Source organism: Salvelinus sp. IW2-2015, linkage group LG4p (genome assembly GCF_002910315.2).
Source record: "Salvelinus sp. IW2-2015 linkage group LG4p, ASM291031v2, whole genome shotgun sequence".
NCBI lineage: Eukaryota > Metazoa > Chordata > Actinopteri > Salmoniformes > Salmonidae > Salvelinus > Salvelinus sp. IW2-2015.
The window spans coordinates 21665857-21684993 of record NC_036841.1 but is presented as its reverse complement, the minus strand read 5'-3'; the positions used below and the strand labels follow the sequence as shown (position 1 = coordinate 21684993).

The window sequence follows — 19137 nt, the reverse complement described above, 5'->3', positions numbered from 1 at the left end:
ATCATGACATAATTACATCATATCATGTAGCTGTGTGTCTGTACTCACCAGGGCTCTGTCTTTAACATTGTTCCTGGAGTTCAGAAGGTCTCCACTGCTGATGGTGGTCTCATATAGAGTGTAGTCATAGGACTGACCATTGCTATTGTTGACAGGAAGGTTCTCCATGTTGACTGCTTTTTGACTTCAAGGGTTACAGCAGGACAAAACAACAACAACATTCTTTCTAATTTGACATGATTATACATTACATGATACAGTGACTTCAGAAAGCATTCATACCCCTTGACTTATTCCACATTCTGTTATCTTAAAGGCTGAATTCAAAATGGATTTTCTTACCCATCTACACACAATACCCCATAATGACAAAGTGAAAACATAATTTTTGGAAATTGTTGCAAATTTAATTGAAATACAGAAATATCTCAAGTATTCACACCCCTTTGCTATGACACTCCAAATTGAGCTCCGGTGCATCCAATTTCCTACAAGTTGATTGGATTCCACCTGTGGCCAACTCAATTGTTTGGACATGATTTAGAAATAAACACACCTGTCTATATAAGATACCATGAAGTCCAAGGAACTGTCCGTAGATCTCCGATCTATGTGATGAGGCATATATCTGGGGGAGGGTATAAAACAATTTCTAGAGTGTTGAAAGTTTCTAAGAGCACAGTGGTGTCCATCATTGGGAAATGGAAAAATATGGAACTACCCAGACTCTGCCTAGAGCTGGCCGTCTGACCAAACTGAGCAACCGAGCAAGAAGGACCTTGGTCAGGGAGGTGACCAAGAACCAAATGAACACTCTGACAGAACTACAGAGTTCCTTGGCTGAGATGGAAGAACCTGCCAGAAGGACAACAGTCTCTACAGCACTTTAAAAATCTGGGCTTTATGAGAGAGTGGCCAGACGGAAGCCACTCCTGAGAAAAAGGCACATGACAGCAAGCCTGGAGTTTTCAAATAGGCACGTGAAATACTCAGAGCATAAGGCAAAAGATTATATGGTCTGATGCGACAAAAATGTTACTCTTTGACCTGAATGCAAAGCGCTATGTGTGGAGAAAACCAGGTACAGCTCATCACCCGTCTAACTTATCCCTACCGTGAAGCACCGTGGTGGCAGCATCATTCTATGGGGATGCTTTTCAGCGGCAGGGACTGGGAGACTGGTAAGGGCAGAGGGAACAATGAATGGAGCCAAACACAGGCACATCCTTGATGAGAACCTGTTTCAGAGTGTAAACAACCTTAAACTGGGGCAAAGATTTACATTCCAACAGGACAATGACCCCAAACATACAGCTAAAGCAACGCTGGAATGGCTTCAGAACAAGAATGTGAAAGTCCTTGAGTGGCCCAGCCAAAGCCCAGAATTGAATCCCATTGGAAATCTGTGGAAAGACTTGAAGATTGCCGTTCACACCACTCCCGATCGCACTTAACAGAGCTTGAGAAACTCTGCAAGGAAGAATTGGAGAAAATCCCCAAATCCAGATGTGTACAAAGCTGATACTGACATACCAAAGACGACTCAAAGCTGTAATCGCCACCAAAACTGCATCTACAAAGTACTGACTCAGGTTTTTTTCCCCCACCTTTATTTATCCAGGTAGGCCAACTGTGACCTGGCCAAGATAAAGCAAAGCAGTGCGACAAAAACAACACAGAGTTACACATGGGAATGTGTAACTCATCTGAATACTTATGCAAATTTGATAAATTACATTTTCAATAAATTTGCAAAAATTTCTAAAAACTATTTTCTCACCCATCTACACACAACTCATTATGGGTTCTTGTGTGTAGATGGGTGAGATAAACAATATATTTAAATCAATTTGGAATTCAGGCTGTAACACAACAAAATGTGGAATAAGTCAAAGGGTATGAATACTTTCTGAAGGCACTGTATATTTAATATAAAGGTCAAGCTCTATTTTTAGACAGCCAATTACTATAAATCTGAAATAAAAAAATTCTACAAGTGTGTCTGGATCTAGATGTTGTGAAAATAATTGTTGTCTCAGAAGGGAGCAAATTACAGCAGCGGCTAGTGAATAATTAATGGTTTAAGCAAGTACCAGACGTGCTGCTGCATCTGCCCACAAAATAAAAAATGAAGAGAGCATGTAAGGAGGTCTAGGGATACAGTATACAACCAATTCTAGTGATACAGTATACAACCAATTCTAGGGATGCAGTATACAACCAATTCTAGGGATACAGTATACAACCAATTCTAGGGATACAGTATACAACCAATTCTAGCGGCTCACCTTCTCAGTAAACTGCAGGCTCTCCCATAGTGACAGATGCTGCTGAATGATGACAGGCTCATACACTCTCCTGGCCTGGAGAGAGGAAACCTCAGGAAGCTTCTCACCTGAGCAGGCGCCGCCAGGGATTTTGGGCCCCTTGAAAATATATCACATTGGGCCACACCACAACAGGCCACACCAACCCTGCGCAATTGCTGTAACCACACACCTCCAGAACCCAATCGACCCATTCAAAGCTTTAAATAACTACCTTTGCAGGCTTGCAACTCTCTTGTAGTCCAATATTTACTGTACGATATTTACTGACAGTGAGCTGTGAAAATATAACACTGTGCAGACATGCATGCAACATTCTGCATACAGTGGAATTCACTATTTGATGCAAGACTGATAACCTCTATAAGAAATGTGCTAAAGGCCTTTTACAGTCTAATTGTAATTGTAATGGTAAAATTCTTGAATTGAAAATTCTCTTAACATGAATGACTTAAATTCTCTTAAAACTTAAAACAAATATAACTTAAATATATATTAAACTCCTCAATTAAAATAAATTAACATTAATCATCTATAGAATTATATAACAAACAAAATTAAAGCAGCAGCAGATTTTTAAACTAAGTATACATACCAACTAGAAAATAAGCAGCTGTAAAAGTGGAAATTGAAAACGAAATGGAAATGAAAAGGCCTGATGGTGGCGCTAGAGGAAAGGTCAAGTGGTCACCAAATCAATAGGTGTCTTCCACTTGGGGTCTTGATTGTGCACAACAATTGTTATGGCAATCCAGCCATTACTTTGAGATATATCTTGTTCTCAGCCTGTGGGCATCATATGTGTAGTGATCCAATATCCATAGCCATGCCATTTAACATTTATCACTGGGCCTTGCTCAGCCTTACTCACCAAGAGCCCAGCGCCAAGCCTTCTTGCTAGCAACGTCACTGATCAAGTCTTTGAAGTCCAGCTTTCTAGCTAACTGACTTTCAATGGACCGCAAAGCCTGTCCTTGGACATACTGGACCTCAAATAGTTCCAGTTTAAGCTTACTGAAAGTTCTCTCGCCACCAGCAGTCACAGGCAGTGTGCAAAATATAAGTAAAGCAATGCACACTTCTCCAAAAATGCTTTGCAGCTGCATCTTACAAATTGCATTCAGGAGACCAAGAGGGGACAAGTTAGGGGAGAAAGTTGCAGCATACAGTTTTCAGGTGTCTTACTTCATTTTGAAACTCAGGTGTAAGATCTCTGGAATACTTCATGATCAGTGTTTGGCACACAGAAGGGACTTTATCCTCACTAATCTGCCCAACTTTCAGAACAGAAAATTCTTCAACAATTTTTGCAGTGTTGTGGAACCTAGTGTCCAAGTCACTTATGTTGTCCATAGCAGTAAAAAACACTGTTCCGAAACACCGTTGCTGCACTGTCCTGAGCTGTCTCCTCTTCAGAGGTCTCATCATGGAATCTCTTCCTTTTCCTCTGGCGGCTGTGTTCCTTGCTAAATTGAGGTGGAACATCCATTTGCGTAGCAATCAGTGTTGCCTCAGACAGGAGAGACTCCCATCCATCTCTAAGAGCCTGCATCTCTTAATTTAAGTCTCTAATATTGGCTGCCTCTGTGTCAAGTGAGATTTTTCCTTTGCATTGCAGTACCTGCAATTATGCAAACTGACATGTCATTCAACACAATGCTGCTCGCCTCCTTCAGTTGGGAGTAGGGCTGGTTCAGAGGTATGGGGATGGGGAGACAGGGCTGCTGAGCCTGAAGCTGCATCTGTTAGCACCAGGCAGGGACAACTGATTTAGTAGGAATAGCTTGCTAAAAGTTTGCCTGCATTGATTAAATGCCAGCTAAAAACACTCAGAATTTTCTGTGAAGATATTCAGGTTAGGGCGCAAAAGTAGCCTATTTCACTATGGACCAATACAGCGGCTCTCTGGATGTTTACTTTTTTCCAAAAACAAGAAAATAGTACATTGTAAATAAAATATTATATTAATGATAATAGGTTAATAATTTAATATTGTTCTAATAATTTTGTAGGGCCCCTGTCAGTCACAGTCACCCCTCTTATATCAGCAAGCTAGCACTCAGATGGGAGGGGTGGGAATAATTTAGGCGTGTCCTTAAAACATGATCAAAAGTGCAAATTTCAGGCACCGCTGGTAGGGATATTTACAATCAACCCAAAGCAGATTTTAGTTGTAATGCAGATGGTTATGGCATGAATTGACAGCGGAACGCAGCCTGTCCAGCCGTGACGCACACTGCCTATATGCGCATGGAACAAGAGTAGTCGAATGTGTTTTTGGTGCCTGTATACTTCGTACAGTATTTAGAAACATAAAAACTCATGCTTTTTCGCTATTTAGTTTTATTTGGGTAAAAACCAAGCATAGCTTCCCCTCTTCTCAATTAAGGCTTTTTTTTCCTGCCCAATGCAATCGCGAAGTAGTCAACTGTCGATAAAGGGTTTGGCTCCTGAGACCACTTGGAAAAAAATCTTAATCACCAAAGCATTATTAAAATATAAAGTTTGAGAGGAGTAAAACACTGAGCTGACATTCCCTTTTTATCTATGCATTGTAGGCAGGCCCACATTATTTTAGCCATGCAGGTCCCGTTTTGGCATGCGTAAAACCCCCTCCATGTAGGCTACTTTTCATGCCCATCAGGAAACGAGAGATGAGAACCTCAGGTAAATACCGGTGAAACTCGTATTTAGAAGTTATCTGTAACATGTAACAATTGTTTGTTGTCCGTTTCATACAGTATGTTCAAAACCCAAGCCCTCCCTTAGGACTACTATAACTGCTGGTTCAACAGCAATGAGTGTCGTTTTATCCTGGTGATTTTATGATATCAATTCATTTTACATGTATTTATTTATTGTTGTTAAAATAAAAAAGATTAGTTGTAATAAAATGTTACGAAAAACAAACAATCTTATTAGAAGGATTCACCTTCCTGGTTTTATGGTTACAACGTCCGTAGCGCGCATGCAATGCAACTTCTGGATATGTGTGAACGCGATGTGATCTGTAAAATGGTTTCGATTATGTTCATAAATAATAAGCCTATTTGGAGGCAGTTTAACGGTGATTGGACATTCCCCCTTTCTCTTTATATTGGATCTTTGTCCAGCTCCTGTGAAAAGTTTGGATGTGCGTAAAACTCTCCATAGAATGCGTTGTTTTAATATTATATGCCCACAGGGAGACATTATGTTTCCTTTAAGTGTATCTATTGATAACAACTTGTTGTTTTGTTTAGAATTTGATTCGAATTATTCGTTCTCTTTTTAGGCCTAATAAATCATTTAATTAATCTTGCTTATTGACAATGTTTGGCATGTCCATGCTCAGACAAAATGCAATGTACAGTAGGCCTAGCCTCTATATCAGTGTGAATGCTACTGAAGCCATGCAATTACTTAGAACAATGTGTACTGCAAATGGGTTCAAGTTAATTAACGTATTTAGCAAAGATAGGTCTACATTTTGTTATTTCGTTTCTGTAAGCCATTTAACAAACTATAACGGACTAACATTGGAATTGATTCCAAGGTAATACATAAAATACCGTAGATATGCAACCACATATTTCCCCATGGAGCACGTTCTGATTGGCCAGTAATGGGCCAAAGCCTCAACACACACACACAACTTATTTAATCATCAAAACTCAGCCCATTCGCGCCAACGCCAGCAACTGCGCCAATAATAGTAATAGTGAAAATAGCAAAAATACCACTGAACCTATAGCGCTACCGCCTACCCTTAGATTTACCATTGCCTTAGGTTTGTTAAAATAGAGCCCCTAACTGTTAGCTATATATTGAAAATGAACTGTTTATTCAGACTGAGCGGTTGCTAGGTAACAATATATATGATCAGTTACAAGACAATTGCATCTATTTATTTTTGTCACAACATAATCATTTCATATGATCATTTTGACCTCTGCATAAAAGTGGTATGTGACAAATGACAACTCCAGATCAATACAGAAGTGGAAAACATCTGTGACTCAGGAAATAACCCATGCTTTTAAGATCATTTCTGGGAAAGCATCTGAGCTTGACAGCAGCTGGTAGTACATCACACAATCAAACCCATCCTCCCTTTTCCAACTGTTTGAGGTGATTGTTGCTGCTTTCTAAGAGATGTCCTCCAGCACTCTTTAAGGTGTTGAAGCACTGAGAAACCTGCAGCCACTCGGGGTTACTGGTGGAAAGTGCTCCCCTCCCAATATGTTCAAAAGTGGATAATGGGTGGCAGAAATCACCTAGCCCTGAAATGGCATTCTGTGTTTACAAGCAGAGTATTTTTATGGAGCAAATTGTAGTTTCACACTCTTGTTGTTGTTTGACATTGTGTGAGCTGCCTGACAAAGTTATCTTCAGCTGCAGGTATATAAACTTGAAACATTCATGTTATTGGATTCTACAGTGGATTGGTATTTTGGGAAAAGTGTATTAAGATTTAGCTCAATTTAAAGAATGTTGTGCAATTTGGACTGCCTGCCATATGCATAATCAAATCTTATTACCTTGGCTTTTAACCACTGCTCTGTCAAATATTAAAGAAGTCTCAAGGTATTGCTCACCTGAGGTAGAGTACCATATGATAAGCTGTAGACCACACGATCTACCAAGAGAGTTCTCATCTATATTATTCGTTGCAGTCTATTTACCCCCACAGACCGATGCTGGCACTAAGACCACACTCATCGAGCTGTATAAGGCCAAAAGCAAACAAGAAAATGCTCATCCAGAAGTGGCGCTCCTAGTGGCCGGGGACTTTAATGCAGGCAAACTTAAAATAAGTTTTACCAAATTTTTACCAGCATGTCACATATGCAACCAGAGAATTTTTTAAAACTCTAGACCACCTTTACTCCACACACAGAAACGTGTACAAAGCTCTCCCCCGCCCTCCATTTGGCAAATCTGACCATAATTCTAGCCTCCTGATTCCTGCTTACAAGCAAAAACTAAAAGCAGGAAGTACCAGTGACTCGCTCAATATGTAAGTGGTCAGATGACGCAGATGCTACGCTACAGGACTGTTTTGGTAGCACAGACTGGAATATGTTCCGTGATTCATCCAATGGCATTGAGGAGTATACCACTTCAGTTATCGGCTTCATCAATACATGCATCGATGACATCGTCCCCACAGTGACCGTACGTTTATATCCCAACCAGAAGCCATGGAATACAGGCATCGAGCTAAAGGCTAGAGCTGAAAGCGGGACACTAATCCGGATGCTTATAAGAAATCCCGCTATGCCCTTAGACGAACCATCAAACAAGCAAAGCGTCAATACAGGATTAAGATTGAATCCTACTACACAGGCTCTGACGCTCGTCGGATGTGGCAGGGCTTGAAAACTATTACGGACTACAAAGGGAAACCCAGACGCGAGCTGCCCAGTGACGCTAGCCTACCATATGAGCTAAATGCCTTTTATGCCCGCTTCAAGGCAAGCAACACTGAAGCATGCACGAGAGCACCAGCTGTTCTGTATGATAACGCTCTCGATAGCCGATGTGAGCAAGACCTTTAAACAGGTCAACATTCACAAAGCCGCGGGGCCAGATGGATTACCAGGATGTGTACTCAAAGCATGCGCTGACCAACTGGCAAGTGTCTTCACTGACATTTTCAACCTCTCCCTGACCGAGTCTAATACCTACATGTTTCAAGCAGACCACCATAGTCACTGTGCCCAAGGAAGCGAAGGTAACATGCTTAAATGATTACCGCCCCGTAGCACTCATGTCGGTAGCCATTAAGTGCTTTGAAATGCAGTGTTATGCAGTGTTATGTTTTTTTACGTGTTATTTCTTACATTGGTACCCCAGGTAATCTTAGGTTTCATTACATACAGTCGGGAGGAACTACTGAATATAAGAGCAACGTCAACTCACTATCATTACGACCAGGAATATGACTCTCCCGAAGCGGATCCTGTGTTTTGCCTTCCACCCAGTACAATGGATCGGATCCCAGCCGGCGACCCTAAACAACAACGCCATAAAAGGGGCAAACGGAGCGGTCTTCTGGTCAGGCTTCGGAGACGGGCACATCGCGCTCCACTCCCTAGCATACTACTCGCCAATGTCCAGTCTCTTGACAACAAGGTTGATGAAATCCGAGCAAGGGTAGCATTCCAGAGAGACATCAGAGACATAACGTTCTTTGCTTCAAGGAAACATGGCTCACTCGAGAGATGCTAACGAGTCGGTGCAGCCAGCTGGTTTCTTCACGCATCGCGCCGACAGAAACAAACATCTTTCTGGTAAGAAGAGGGGCGGGGGGGGGTATGCCTTATGATTAACGAGACGTGGTGTGATCATAACAACATACAGGAACTCAAGTCATTCTGTTCACCTGACTTAGAATTCCTCACAATCAAATGTCGACCGCATTATCTACCAAGGGAATTCTCTTCGATTATAATCACAGCCGTAATATATCCCCCCAAGCAGACACATCGATGGCCCTGAACGAACTTTATCTGACTCTATATAAACTGGAAACCACACACCCTGAGGCTGCATTCACCGTAGCTGGGGATTTTAACAAGGCTAATCTGAAAACAAAACTCCCTAAATTCTATCAGCATATCGATGTGCTACCAGGGCTGGTAAAACCCTGGATCATTGTTATTCTAACTTCCGCGACGCATATAAGGCCCTCCCCCGCCCTCCTTTCGGAAAGCTGACCACGACTCAATTTTGTTGCTTCCAGCCTACAAACAGAAACAAAACAAGAAGCTCCCGCGCTCAGGTCTGTTCAACGCTGGTCCACCAATCTGATTCCACGCTTCAAGACTGCTTCGATCACGTGGATTGGGATATGTTCCGCATTGCGTCCACAACAACATTGACGAATACGCTGATTCGGTGAGCGAGTTCATTAAAAGTGCATCGGCGACGTAATACCCACAGCAACGAATAAAACATTCCCAAACCAGAAACCGTGGATTGATGGCAGCATTCGCGTGAAACTGAAAGCGCGAACCACTGCTTTTAACCAGGGCAAGGTGACCGGAAACATGACCGATACAAACAGTGTAGCTATTCCCTCCGCAAGGAAATCAAACAAGCTAAGTGCCAGTATAAGAGACAAAATAGAGTCGCAATTCAACAGCTCAGACACAAGAGGTATGTGGCAAGGTCTACAGTCAATCACGGATTACAAAAAGAAAACCAGCCCCGTCGCGGACAAGGATGCCTTGCTCCCAGATAGACTAAATAACTTTTTGCTCGCTTTGAGGCAATACTGTGCCACTGACACGGCCCGCTACCAAAACCTGCGGGCTCTCCTTCATGCAGCCGAGGTGAGTAAAACATTTAAACATGTTAACCCTCGCAAGGCTGCAGGCCCAGACAGCATTCCCAGCCGCGTCCTCAGAGCATGTGCAGACCAGCTGGCTGGTGTGTTTACGGACATATTCAATCAATCCTTATCCCAGTCTGCTGTTCCCACATGCTTCAAGAGGGCCACCATTGTTCCTGTTCCCAAGAAAACTAAGGTAACTGAGCTAAACAACTACCGCCCCGTAGCACTCACTTCCGTCATCATGAAGTGCTTTGAGAGACTAGTCAAGGACCATATCACCTCCACCCTAACTGACACCCTAGACCCACTCCAATTTGCTTACCGGCCCAATAGGTCCACAGACGACGCAATCGCAACACACGCACACTGCCCTAACCCATCTGGACAAGAGGAATACCTATGTGAGAATGCTGTTCATCGACTACAGCTCAGCATTTAACACCATAGTACCCTCCAAACTTGTCATCAAGCTCGAGACCCTGGGTCTCGACCCCGCCCTGTGCAACTGGGTACTGGACTTCCTGACGGGCCGCCCCCAGGTGGTAGGGTAGGTAACAACATCTCCACCCCGCTGATCCTCAACACTGGGGCCCACAAGGGTGCGTTCTGAGCCCTCTCCTGTACTCCCTGTTCACCCAGACTGCGTGGCCATGCACGCCTCCAACTCAATCATCAAGTTTGCGGACGACACTACAGTGGTAGGCTTGATTACCAACAACGACGAGACAGCCTACAGGGAGGAGGTGAGGGCCCTCGGAGTGTGGTGTCAGGAAAATAACTTCACACTCAACGTCAACAAAACAAAGGAGATGATTGTGGACTTCAGGAAACAGCAGAGGGAGCACCCCCCAACCACATCGACGGGACAGTAGTGGAGAGGGTAGTACGTTTTAAGTTCCTCGGTGTACACATCACGGACAAACTGAATTGTCCACCCACACAGACAGCGTTGTGAAGAAGGCGCAGCAGCGCTCTTCAACCTCAGAAGGCTGAAGAAATTCGGCTTGTCACAAAAGCACTCTTCTACAGATGCACAATCGAGAGCATCCTGTCGGGCTGTATCACCCCCTGGTACGGCAACTGCTCCGCCCACAAATGTAAGGCTCTCCAGAGGGTAGTGAGGTCTGCACAACGCATCACCGGGGGCAAACTACCTGCCCTCCAGGACACCTACACCACCCGATGTCACAGGAAGGCCATAAAGATCATCAAGGACAACAACCACCCGAGCCACTGCCTGTTCACCCCGCTATCATCCAGAAGGCGAGGTCAGTACAGGTGCATCAAAGCAGGGATCAAGAGACTGAAAAAGCTTCTATCTCAAGGCCATCAGACTGTTAGAACTTCTTAGGGATAGGGGGCGACATTTTCACTTTTGGATGAATTGGTGCCCAAATTAAACGGCCTCGTACTCTGTCCTAGATCATATGATATGCATATTATTATTACTATTGGATAGAAAACACTCTGAAGTTTCTAAAACTGTTTGAATTATATCTGTGAGTAAAACAGAACTCATATGGCAGGCAAACTTCCAAACAGGAAGTGAAAATTCTGAAATGGGTCACTGTGAAAGGCATCGCCTATTCAAATGCCTTATATTTATGGATCTGTATGCACTTCATACGCCTTCCACTAGATGTCAACAGGCAGTAGAACGTGGAATGAAGCGTCTAGCCTGATGTGGGACCGAATGAGAGCCTTTGGATGTGACAGGTCAGGCATATTGCCAGTCCTTGCCATGCACACTGGGAATGTCATGTCCTTGTCTGCAATGCGTTATTATAGACATGAAGAAATGCTCCGTCTGGGACGTTATTGGTATATATATGAGAAAAACATCCTGAAGATTGATTCTCAACTGAGTTTGACCAGTTTATTCGATTTGTAATATCACTTTTTGAAGTTTTCGTTCATTAGCTTAATGTTCTATGGACACATGTACTACACATGCTAGCCAAAGTTGCTAATTCGACAGAAGTAATGGACATTATAAAACAAAAAAAACTATTTATTGTGGAACTAGGATTCCTGGCACTGCATTCTGATGAAAGAACATCAAAGTAAGGGAATATTTATGATGTAATTTCGTATTTCTGTTGACTCCAACATGGCGGAGAATGGCTGAGCGCTGTCTCAGATTATTGCATGCTGTGCTTTTTACTAAAGTTATTTTTTTAAATCTAACACAGCAGTTGCATTAAGAACCAGTGTATCATTAATTATATGTACAAACATGTATTTTTCATCAAAGTTTTATGATGAGTATTTCTGTATTTCACGTTGCTCTCTGTAATTATTCTGGCTATTTTGGAGCCATTTCTGAACATGGCGCCATGTAAAACCATGATTTGTGGCTATAAATACGCACATAATCGAACAAAACATAAATGTATTGTAACATGATGTCATATGACTGTCATCTGATGAAGTTGTTCAAAGGTTAGTGATTAATTTTATCTCTATTTGTGGGTTTTGTGAAAGCTATCTTTGCTGTGAAAAAATGGCTGTGTTTTTTTGGATATGGTGGTGAGCTAACATAAATATATGTTGTGTTTTCGCTGTAAAACATTTTAAAAATCGGACATGTTGGCTGGATTCAAAATGTGTTATCTTTCATTTGCTGTATTGGACTTGTGATTTCATGAAATTATATTATATAAACAGCCACCACTAACATTTAGTGGCCGCTGCTAACATACTGACTCAACTCCAGCCACTTTAATAATGGGAATTGATGTAAAAATGTATCACTAGCCACTTTAAACAATGCCACTTAATATAATGTTTACTACCCTACATTACTCATCTCATGTACATGTTATACTGTACTCTATATCATCTACTGCATCTTGCCATCTTTATGTAATACATGTATCACAAGCCACTTTAAACTATGCCACTTTATGTTATATACCCTACATTACTCATCTCATATGTACAGTGGGGAGAACAAGTATTTGATACACTGCCGATTTTGCAGGTTTTCCTACTTACAAAGCATGTAGAGGTCTGTCATTTTTATCATAGGTACACTTCAACTGTGAGAGACGGAATCTAAAACAAAAATCCAGAAAATCACATTGTATGATTTTTAAATAATTAATTTGCATTTTATTGCATGACATAAGTATTTGATCACCTACCAACCAGTAAGAATTCCGGCTCTCACAGACCTGTTAGTTTTTCTTTAAGAAGCCCTCCTGTTCTCCACTCATTACCTGTATTAACTGCACCTGTTTGAACTCGTTACCTGTATAAAAAGACACTGTCCACACACTCAATCAAACAGATTCCAACCTCTCCACAATGGCCAAGACCAGAGAGCTGTGTAAGGACACAGGGATAAAATTGTAGACCTGCACAAGGCTGGGATGGGCTACAGGACAATAGGCAAGCAGCTTGGTGAGAAGGAAACAACTGTTGGCGCATATTTTAGAAAATGGAAGAAGTTCAAGATGACGGTCAATCACCCTCGGTCTGGGGCTCCATGCAAGATTTCACCTCGTGGGGCATCAATGATCATGAGGAAGGTGAGGGATCAGCCAGAACTACACGGCAGGACCTGGTCAATGACCTGAAGAGAGCTGGGACCACAGTCTCAAAGAAAACCATTAGTAACACACTACGCCGTCATGGATTAAAATCCTGCAGCGCACGCAAGGTCCCCTGCTTAAGCCAGTGCATGTCCAGGCCCGTCTGAAGTTTGCCAATGACCATCTGGATGATCCAGAGGAGGAATGGGAGAAGGTCAGTGTCTGATGAGACAAAAATAGAGCTTTTTGGTCTAACTCCACTCGCCGTGTTTGGAGGAAGAAGAAGTATGAGTACAACCCCAAGAACACCATCCCAACCGTGAAGCATGGAGGTGGAAACATCATTCTTTGGGATGCTTTTCTGCAAAGGGGACAGGACGACTGCACCGTATTGAGGGGAGGATGGATGGGCCATGTATCGCGAGATCTTGGCCAACAACCTCCTTCCCTCAGTAAGAGCATTGAAGATGGGTCGTGGCTGGGTCTTCCAGCATGACAATGACACGAAGCACACAGCCATGGCAACTAAGGAGTGGCTCCTAAGAAGCATCTCAAGGTCCTGGAGTGGCCTAGCCAGTCTCCAGACCTGAACCAATAGAAAATCTTGGGGGGAGCTGAAAGTCCGTATTGCCCAGCGACAGCCCGAAAACTGAAGGATCTGGAGAAGGTCTGTAGGAGGGTGGGCCAAAATCCCTGCTGCAGTGTGGCAAACCTAGTCAAGAACTACAGGAAACGTATGATCTCTGTAATTGCAAACAAAGGTTTCTGTACCAAATATTAAGTCTGCTTTTCTGATGTATCAAATACTTATGTCATGCAATAAAATGCAAATTAATTACTTAAAAATTATACAATGTGATTTTCTGGATTTTTGTTTTAGATTCCGTCTCTCACAGTTGAAGTGTACCTATGATAAAAATTACAGACCTCTACATGCGTTGTAAGTAGGAAAACCTGCAAAATCGGCAGTGTATCAAATACTTGTTCTCCCCACTGTATATACTGTACTCTATACCATCTACTGCATCTTGCCTATGCCGTTCTGTACCATCACTCATTCATATATATTTATGTACATATTCTTTATCCCTTTACACTTGTGTGTATAAGGTAGTAGTTGTGGAATTGTTAGGTTAGATTACTCGTTGGTTATTACAAATACAATTTGATTTGATTTGAAAGGCTGGTCATGGCTCACATCAACAGCATCCTCCCGGATGTCCTAGACCCACTCCAATTCAAATACCGCCCCAACAGATCCACAGATGACGCAATCTCAATCGCACGCCACACTGCCCTTTCCCACCTGGACAAAAGGAACACCTATGTGAGAATGCTGTTCATTGACTACAGCTCAGCGTTCAACACCATAGTGCCCCCGAAGATCATCAATAAGCTAAGGACCCTGGCACTAAACACCTCACTCTGCAACTGGATCCTGGACTTCCTGACAGGCTTCCCTCAAGTGGTAAGGGTAGGCAACAACACCTCTGCCACGCTGATCCTCAATAATGGGGCCCCTCAAGGGTGTATACTTAGTCCTCTCCTGTACTCCCTGTTCATCCACAACTGTGTGGCCAAACACGACTTCAATACTATCATTAAGTTTGCAAAGACAACAGTGGTAGGCCTGATCACCGACAACGATGAGACAACCTATAGGGAGGAGGTCAGAGACCTGGCAGTGTGGTGCCAGGACAACAACTTCTCCCTCAATGTGAGCAAGACAAAGGAGCTGATTGTGGACTACAGGAAAAGGCAGGCCGAACAGGCCCACAATAACATCAACGGGGCTGTAGTGGAGCAGGTCGAGAGTTAAGTTCCTTGGTGTCCACATCATCAAACTATCATAGTCCAAAACACACCAAGACACTCGTGAAGAGGGCACGACAACACCTATTCCCCAGTCACCCAAGTCATAGACTGTTTTATCTGCTACCGCACGGCAAGCGGTACCGGAGCACCAAGTCTAGGACCAAAAGGCTCCTTAACAGCTTCTACCCCCAAGCTATAAGACTGCTGAACAATTAACTCTTCTTGAACTGCACTGTTGGTTAAGGGCTTGTAAGTAAGCATCTCACAGTAAGGTCTACGCTTGTTGTATTTGGCGCATGTGACAAATAAAGTTTGATTTGCTCCGACAGCATCTATGTCCTTTTTGAAGAACAAGACTATTTAATGTTGTTATTAAACCAAGTGTTAGATATTCAATTGAAAGTATTCTCCTTCTATTCATGGACAATTATTATAGACAATGTTTTAGTCTGTGACCACAGGTTACGCATTCCTCACAAAACTCATATGAGATGAGAGCCAAACAATAGCAGATATCAAGTAGGTTCTAAATACAGAATTAGGTGTACTTGTACATTCAGGTCCCTGATGCTATAGAAACAGGAGATAGGCTCCTGTTGAGCCATGCCGGCTCGCAAAAGCCATGGCTCGTGTAAGGCTGCTTACTTACACAGGGTATGCATGACTCATGAGCTGAGAGCCAAACAGCAAATATCAAGTAGGATCTAAATACAGTATTAGGTAATGTATATGTGGTGCTGAATAGAACATAGGCACTCTCCTACGCTTTAGTGCTTGCTCTCATCCAGGCCAATGCTCATTGTTCTACATACTACACAATGTAAGGATGAAACGCGTAAAGATAGCCCTGAAGATCTTAGTTTACCGGGAGCCTAGGCTGGATACGTGTAAACTTGTTCTGACTGTATGTTTGATGGGTGGGAGATGTTCCTAAACCGTTAATCTGATGCCCCCTCCTATTCTTACTGTACTATAGTCCTCGGGGGGGTCCACCAAACCCAGCATCAATCTCACACATACTCATCTCTGATTGGGCAAGACAGACTCAATGTTCCCCATAGGGCCTTACTAAGTGACTTTGGAGAACGATACAAAGAAGAGCCCCTCACGGCAACACTCACTGTGGTAGCGGCTCAATACATTCCTCAGAAGAGTGTACTTGGTGGTGTAATCCCCTGCCTCAGATAATGGAGCATCGTAATCTGAAAAGATAATGCCACTATCAGAACGGCACGAGGAGCGAGAGGCGGGGATACCTCCTCCCGTGGCCGATGAGTTTCTCTCTGCTCCAATCAAACATCTCAAGCCAGCAGGAGACATATTTTGTGGTTATCTTGACATATGCGGCTGCAGGAGTTTGGATGGAGGCAAGAGGCAGTCGAGGAAATAAAATGTAAATAGAGACTACTGTTAAACTTGAAGGTCAAAGAGCAGGTGCCAATGTGCCACTGTTACTAATGTTTGACATCAACGTCATTCTCCTCTGAGGAGCAAGGTCATTACAGTGTCAACAGTCGCAAAGAGGATATAAAACCCATCATGCCATCTTTCATTTACATTTCCCATGCATTTTATTAGCTGATAAATTAATTATGCAGTGAGTGTTAAAATGCAGCCTGAGGTCAAGTGCTGTGGAGGAGTGACACCACCATCTACTGGCCTTTACTAACAGTACAGTGACAGTATATTACTGTAACCCTGCTTGTATAACTGGCTGGTGTAAAGTCTTTATCAGAGTTATGTTTCAATAAAGCGAAATAACAAGGTCAACTATGAGAACACATTGATTATAAAACAAGTGGACAGCAAGTAATATAAAGATGCAAATAGAATGTACCATAGCTTGTTACCATTGGCTTAGGCATGGGTGTGGCAATTGCAAAGGCCCCGTTCATGAAGCCAAAATTTGTTCCTCCGTGGAACATGTAGAGATTGATTGATGCATCCTCTTTCAGGATTTCCGTCACAATAGCAACCATGTCTGCCAAACAGAGGGTAACAAATGAGAACTCACTACTGGTGGGTATAGAGACAGAGTAAGAGCTTTATCATATCCATTGCTATAAACTCTACCTCTATATACAAGAGCTGTGGCAGGTAGCCCAATGTAAAACAAAAAGTATGATAACATTTGACAAGCAACCGACCTCGTTCCAAGCATCCTATTGCCCGTAAATTCAGTTCAATTGCAATATGGAATAAAACCCTGCCACACCTTATTACATTTAACTATAACTCATTGTAGGGACAACCAGATCCCCATTCAAAATCACCTCCTTCACCATACTGATTAGCTACACATATTGCATAGAACAGTGGTTCCCAAACTGTTGGGCGTGTTTTGTTAAGGAACTCAGTCCGGCTTTAAACTTACTCTTGAAAGTCATAATACTAGAATGCACAAGGTGCAAATTCGAAATTGGGTAAAACATTTTTTTAAAGTGTGTTAAAAACTGATAAATGTTCTTTACACCCTGTCATGACGTTGCCCTCTTTGGGTACAGCGAGCACCATCCCCCTCTCTCTGTCTCCTACACCCAGGCTGCTGCGACCTCAGGTCGTAAATTCCTGGAGGAGATTATCTTCTCATGGCCACAGTATAGAGAGAGAGTGAGTTTTCATAGAGAGAACAAAGGAATTTCTTCCACCTCACAGAACTGGAGGTCCGAACAGTTCTGTGAGGTGGAGGAAATTACGTTCTGGAGAACGTATAAAAGATCGGTGAAGAATCCAGCTACGAACTGGTCCGGTTGGTACAATTTTGTGAAACTCATGGGAGACAATACGGCCACATTACCATAATGCTGTTTATACAATAGCCTCAGATATGAGGCTTACATCTAATTGTTGTATAAGATGAATGAGTGAGGAAGATACTGTTTGTGAAATTGTGTAATGTGATTTTGGACTGTTTAATGAAGGAAACTCCAATTCCCTTTGGAGTTTAACTAAATCAGAGGACCACCCATGAGCACAGTTATGGTCTTGCGTCCTGGGACAGGCCCTTTTCTGCTCTTCCGAATAAAACCCCCACACGGGTTTTCTATCACGAGACCAGCTTACGAGAGGGCCAAGGTTTGAGAGGAGACCATAAACCTAAGGTTTGAGTAGATGGCTGAATCTTTTAACCACACCACGTGGTTAAACTCTTAGACTATCGATACCGACAGAATAAAAACAAGTCTTTGATATTAATTACTAGTCTGCAGCTAGGAATTCGGTATCATTGAACGCGAAGACCGACAACCGGCGAAACATATATTCTATAACGACATGAATGAAGGTCACTCTGAACTATCCATTCTATGTCATGTTTTGTCTTTGATCATGTCTTGTCCCTGTGCTTCCCTCTGCTGGTCTTATTAGGTTCTTTCTCTTTCTCTCTCTCTATCGTTCCGTTCCTGCTCCCAGCTGTTTCTCATTCTCCCTACGACCTCATTTACTCTTTCACACCTGTCCCCTATTTTGCCCTCTGATTAGAGTCCCTATTTCTCCCTCTGTTTTCCGCTCCTGTCCTTGTCGGATTCTTGTTTGATGTTTGCTGTTTTCCTGTGTCGTTGTTTCGCCCTGTCGTGTTCTTTGCCTTCTTCAGATGCTGCGTGTGAGCAGGTGTCTATGTCAGCTACGGCCAGTGCTTCCCGAAGCGACCTGCAGTCTGTTGGTCGCGTCTCCAGGCGTTCCTCTCTATTGACGAGAGGATTTCAGTTTCCTGTTTTGGATTACATTGATTATATCCAGGAGAATCATTATTGTTTATTACTGGAATAAAGACTCTGTTACTATTACGTCGCTTTTGGGTCCTCATTCATCAGCATAACAGAAGAATCCGACCAAGATGGACCCAGCGACTATGGATTCTCTCAACACTGCCGTCGAGTTCCAGGGAGCAATGTTCGGCAGACACGAGCAAATTGTTTGCTGCTCGTCATGCCGTTGAGACCCTGGCCGCTCGTCTCCGATCTCTCTGGACAGTTTCAGAGTCTTCGTCTCGTGCCACCAGCTACTTCCTGGTCTTCCGAGTCTCCGGAACCTAGGGTATAACCCACCCTGTTACTCTGGGCAGCCCACTGAGTGTCGCTCCTTTCTCACCCAGTGTGATATTGTGTTCTCTCTCCAGCCCAACACGTACTCAAGAGAG

At 43.0% G+C, this 19137-nt stretch overlaps 1 protein-coding gene across 2 annotated transcripts in view; it reads right to left on the bottom strand.

The window, feature by feature from the left end:
* Positions 1-19137, bottom strand: part of LOC111960702 (beta-galactosidase-1-like protein 3) — a 32438-nt gene that overhangs the window by 3332 nt on the left and 9969 nt on the right. The window contains exons 7-10 of one of the 2 annotated variants that reach the window (XM_070438914.1): positions 16850-16980; positions 16121-16201; positions 2289-4069; positions 49-184 (exon numbers count right to left, since the gene is read on the bottom strand). In XM_070438914.1, the coding sequence (XP_070295015.1) occupies positions 16145-16201; positions 16850-16980 (188 nt within the window). In that variant the 3' untranslated portion in view covers positions 49-184; positions 2289-4069; positions 16121-16144. Of the gene's footprint in view, positions 1-48; positions 185-2288; positions 4070-16120; positions 16202-16667; positions 16981-19137 lie in introns of those variants that run through there. The other variant, XM_070438910.1, reaches the window with a different exon arrangement.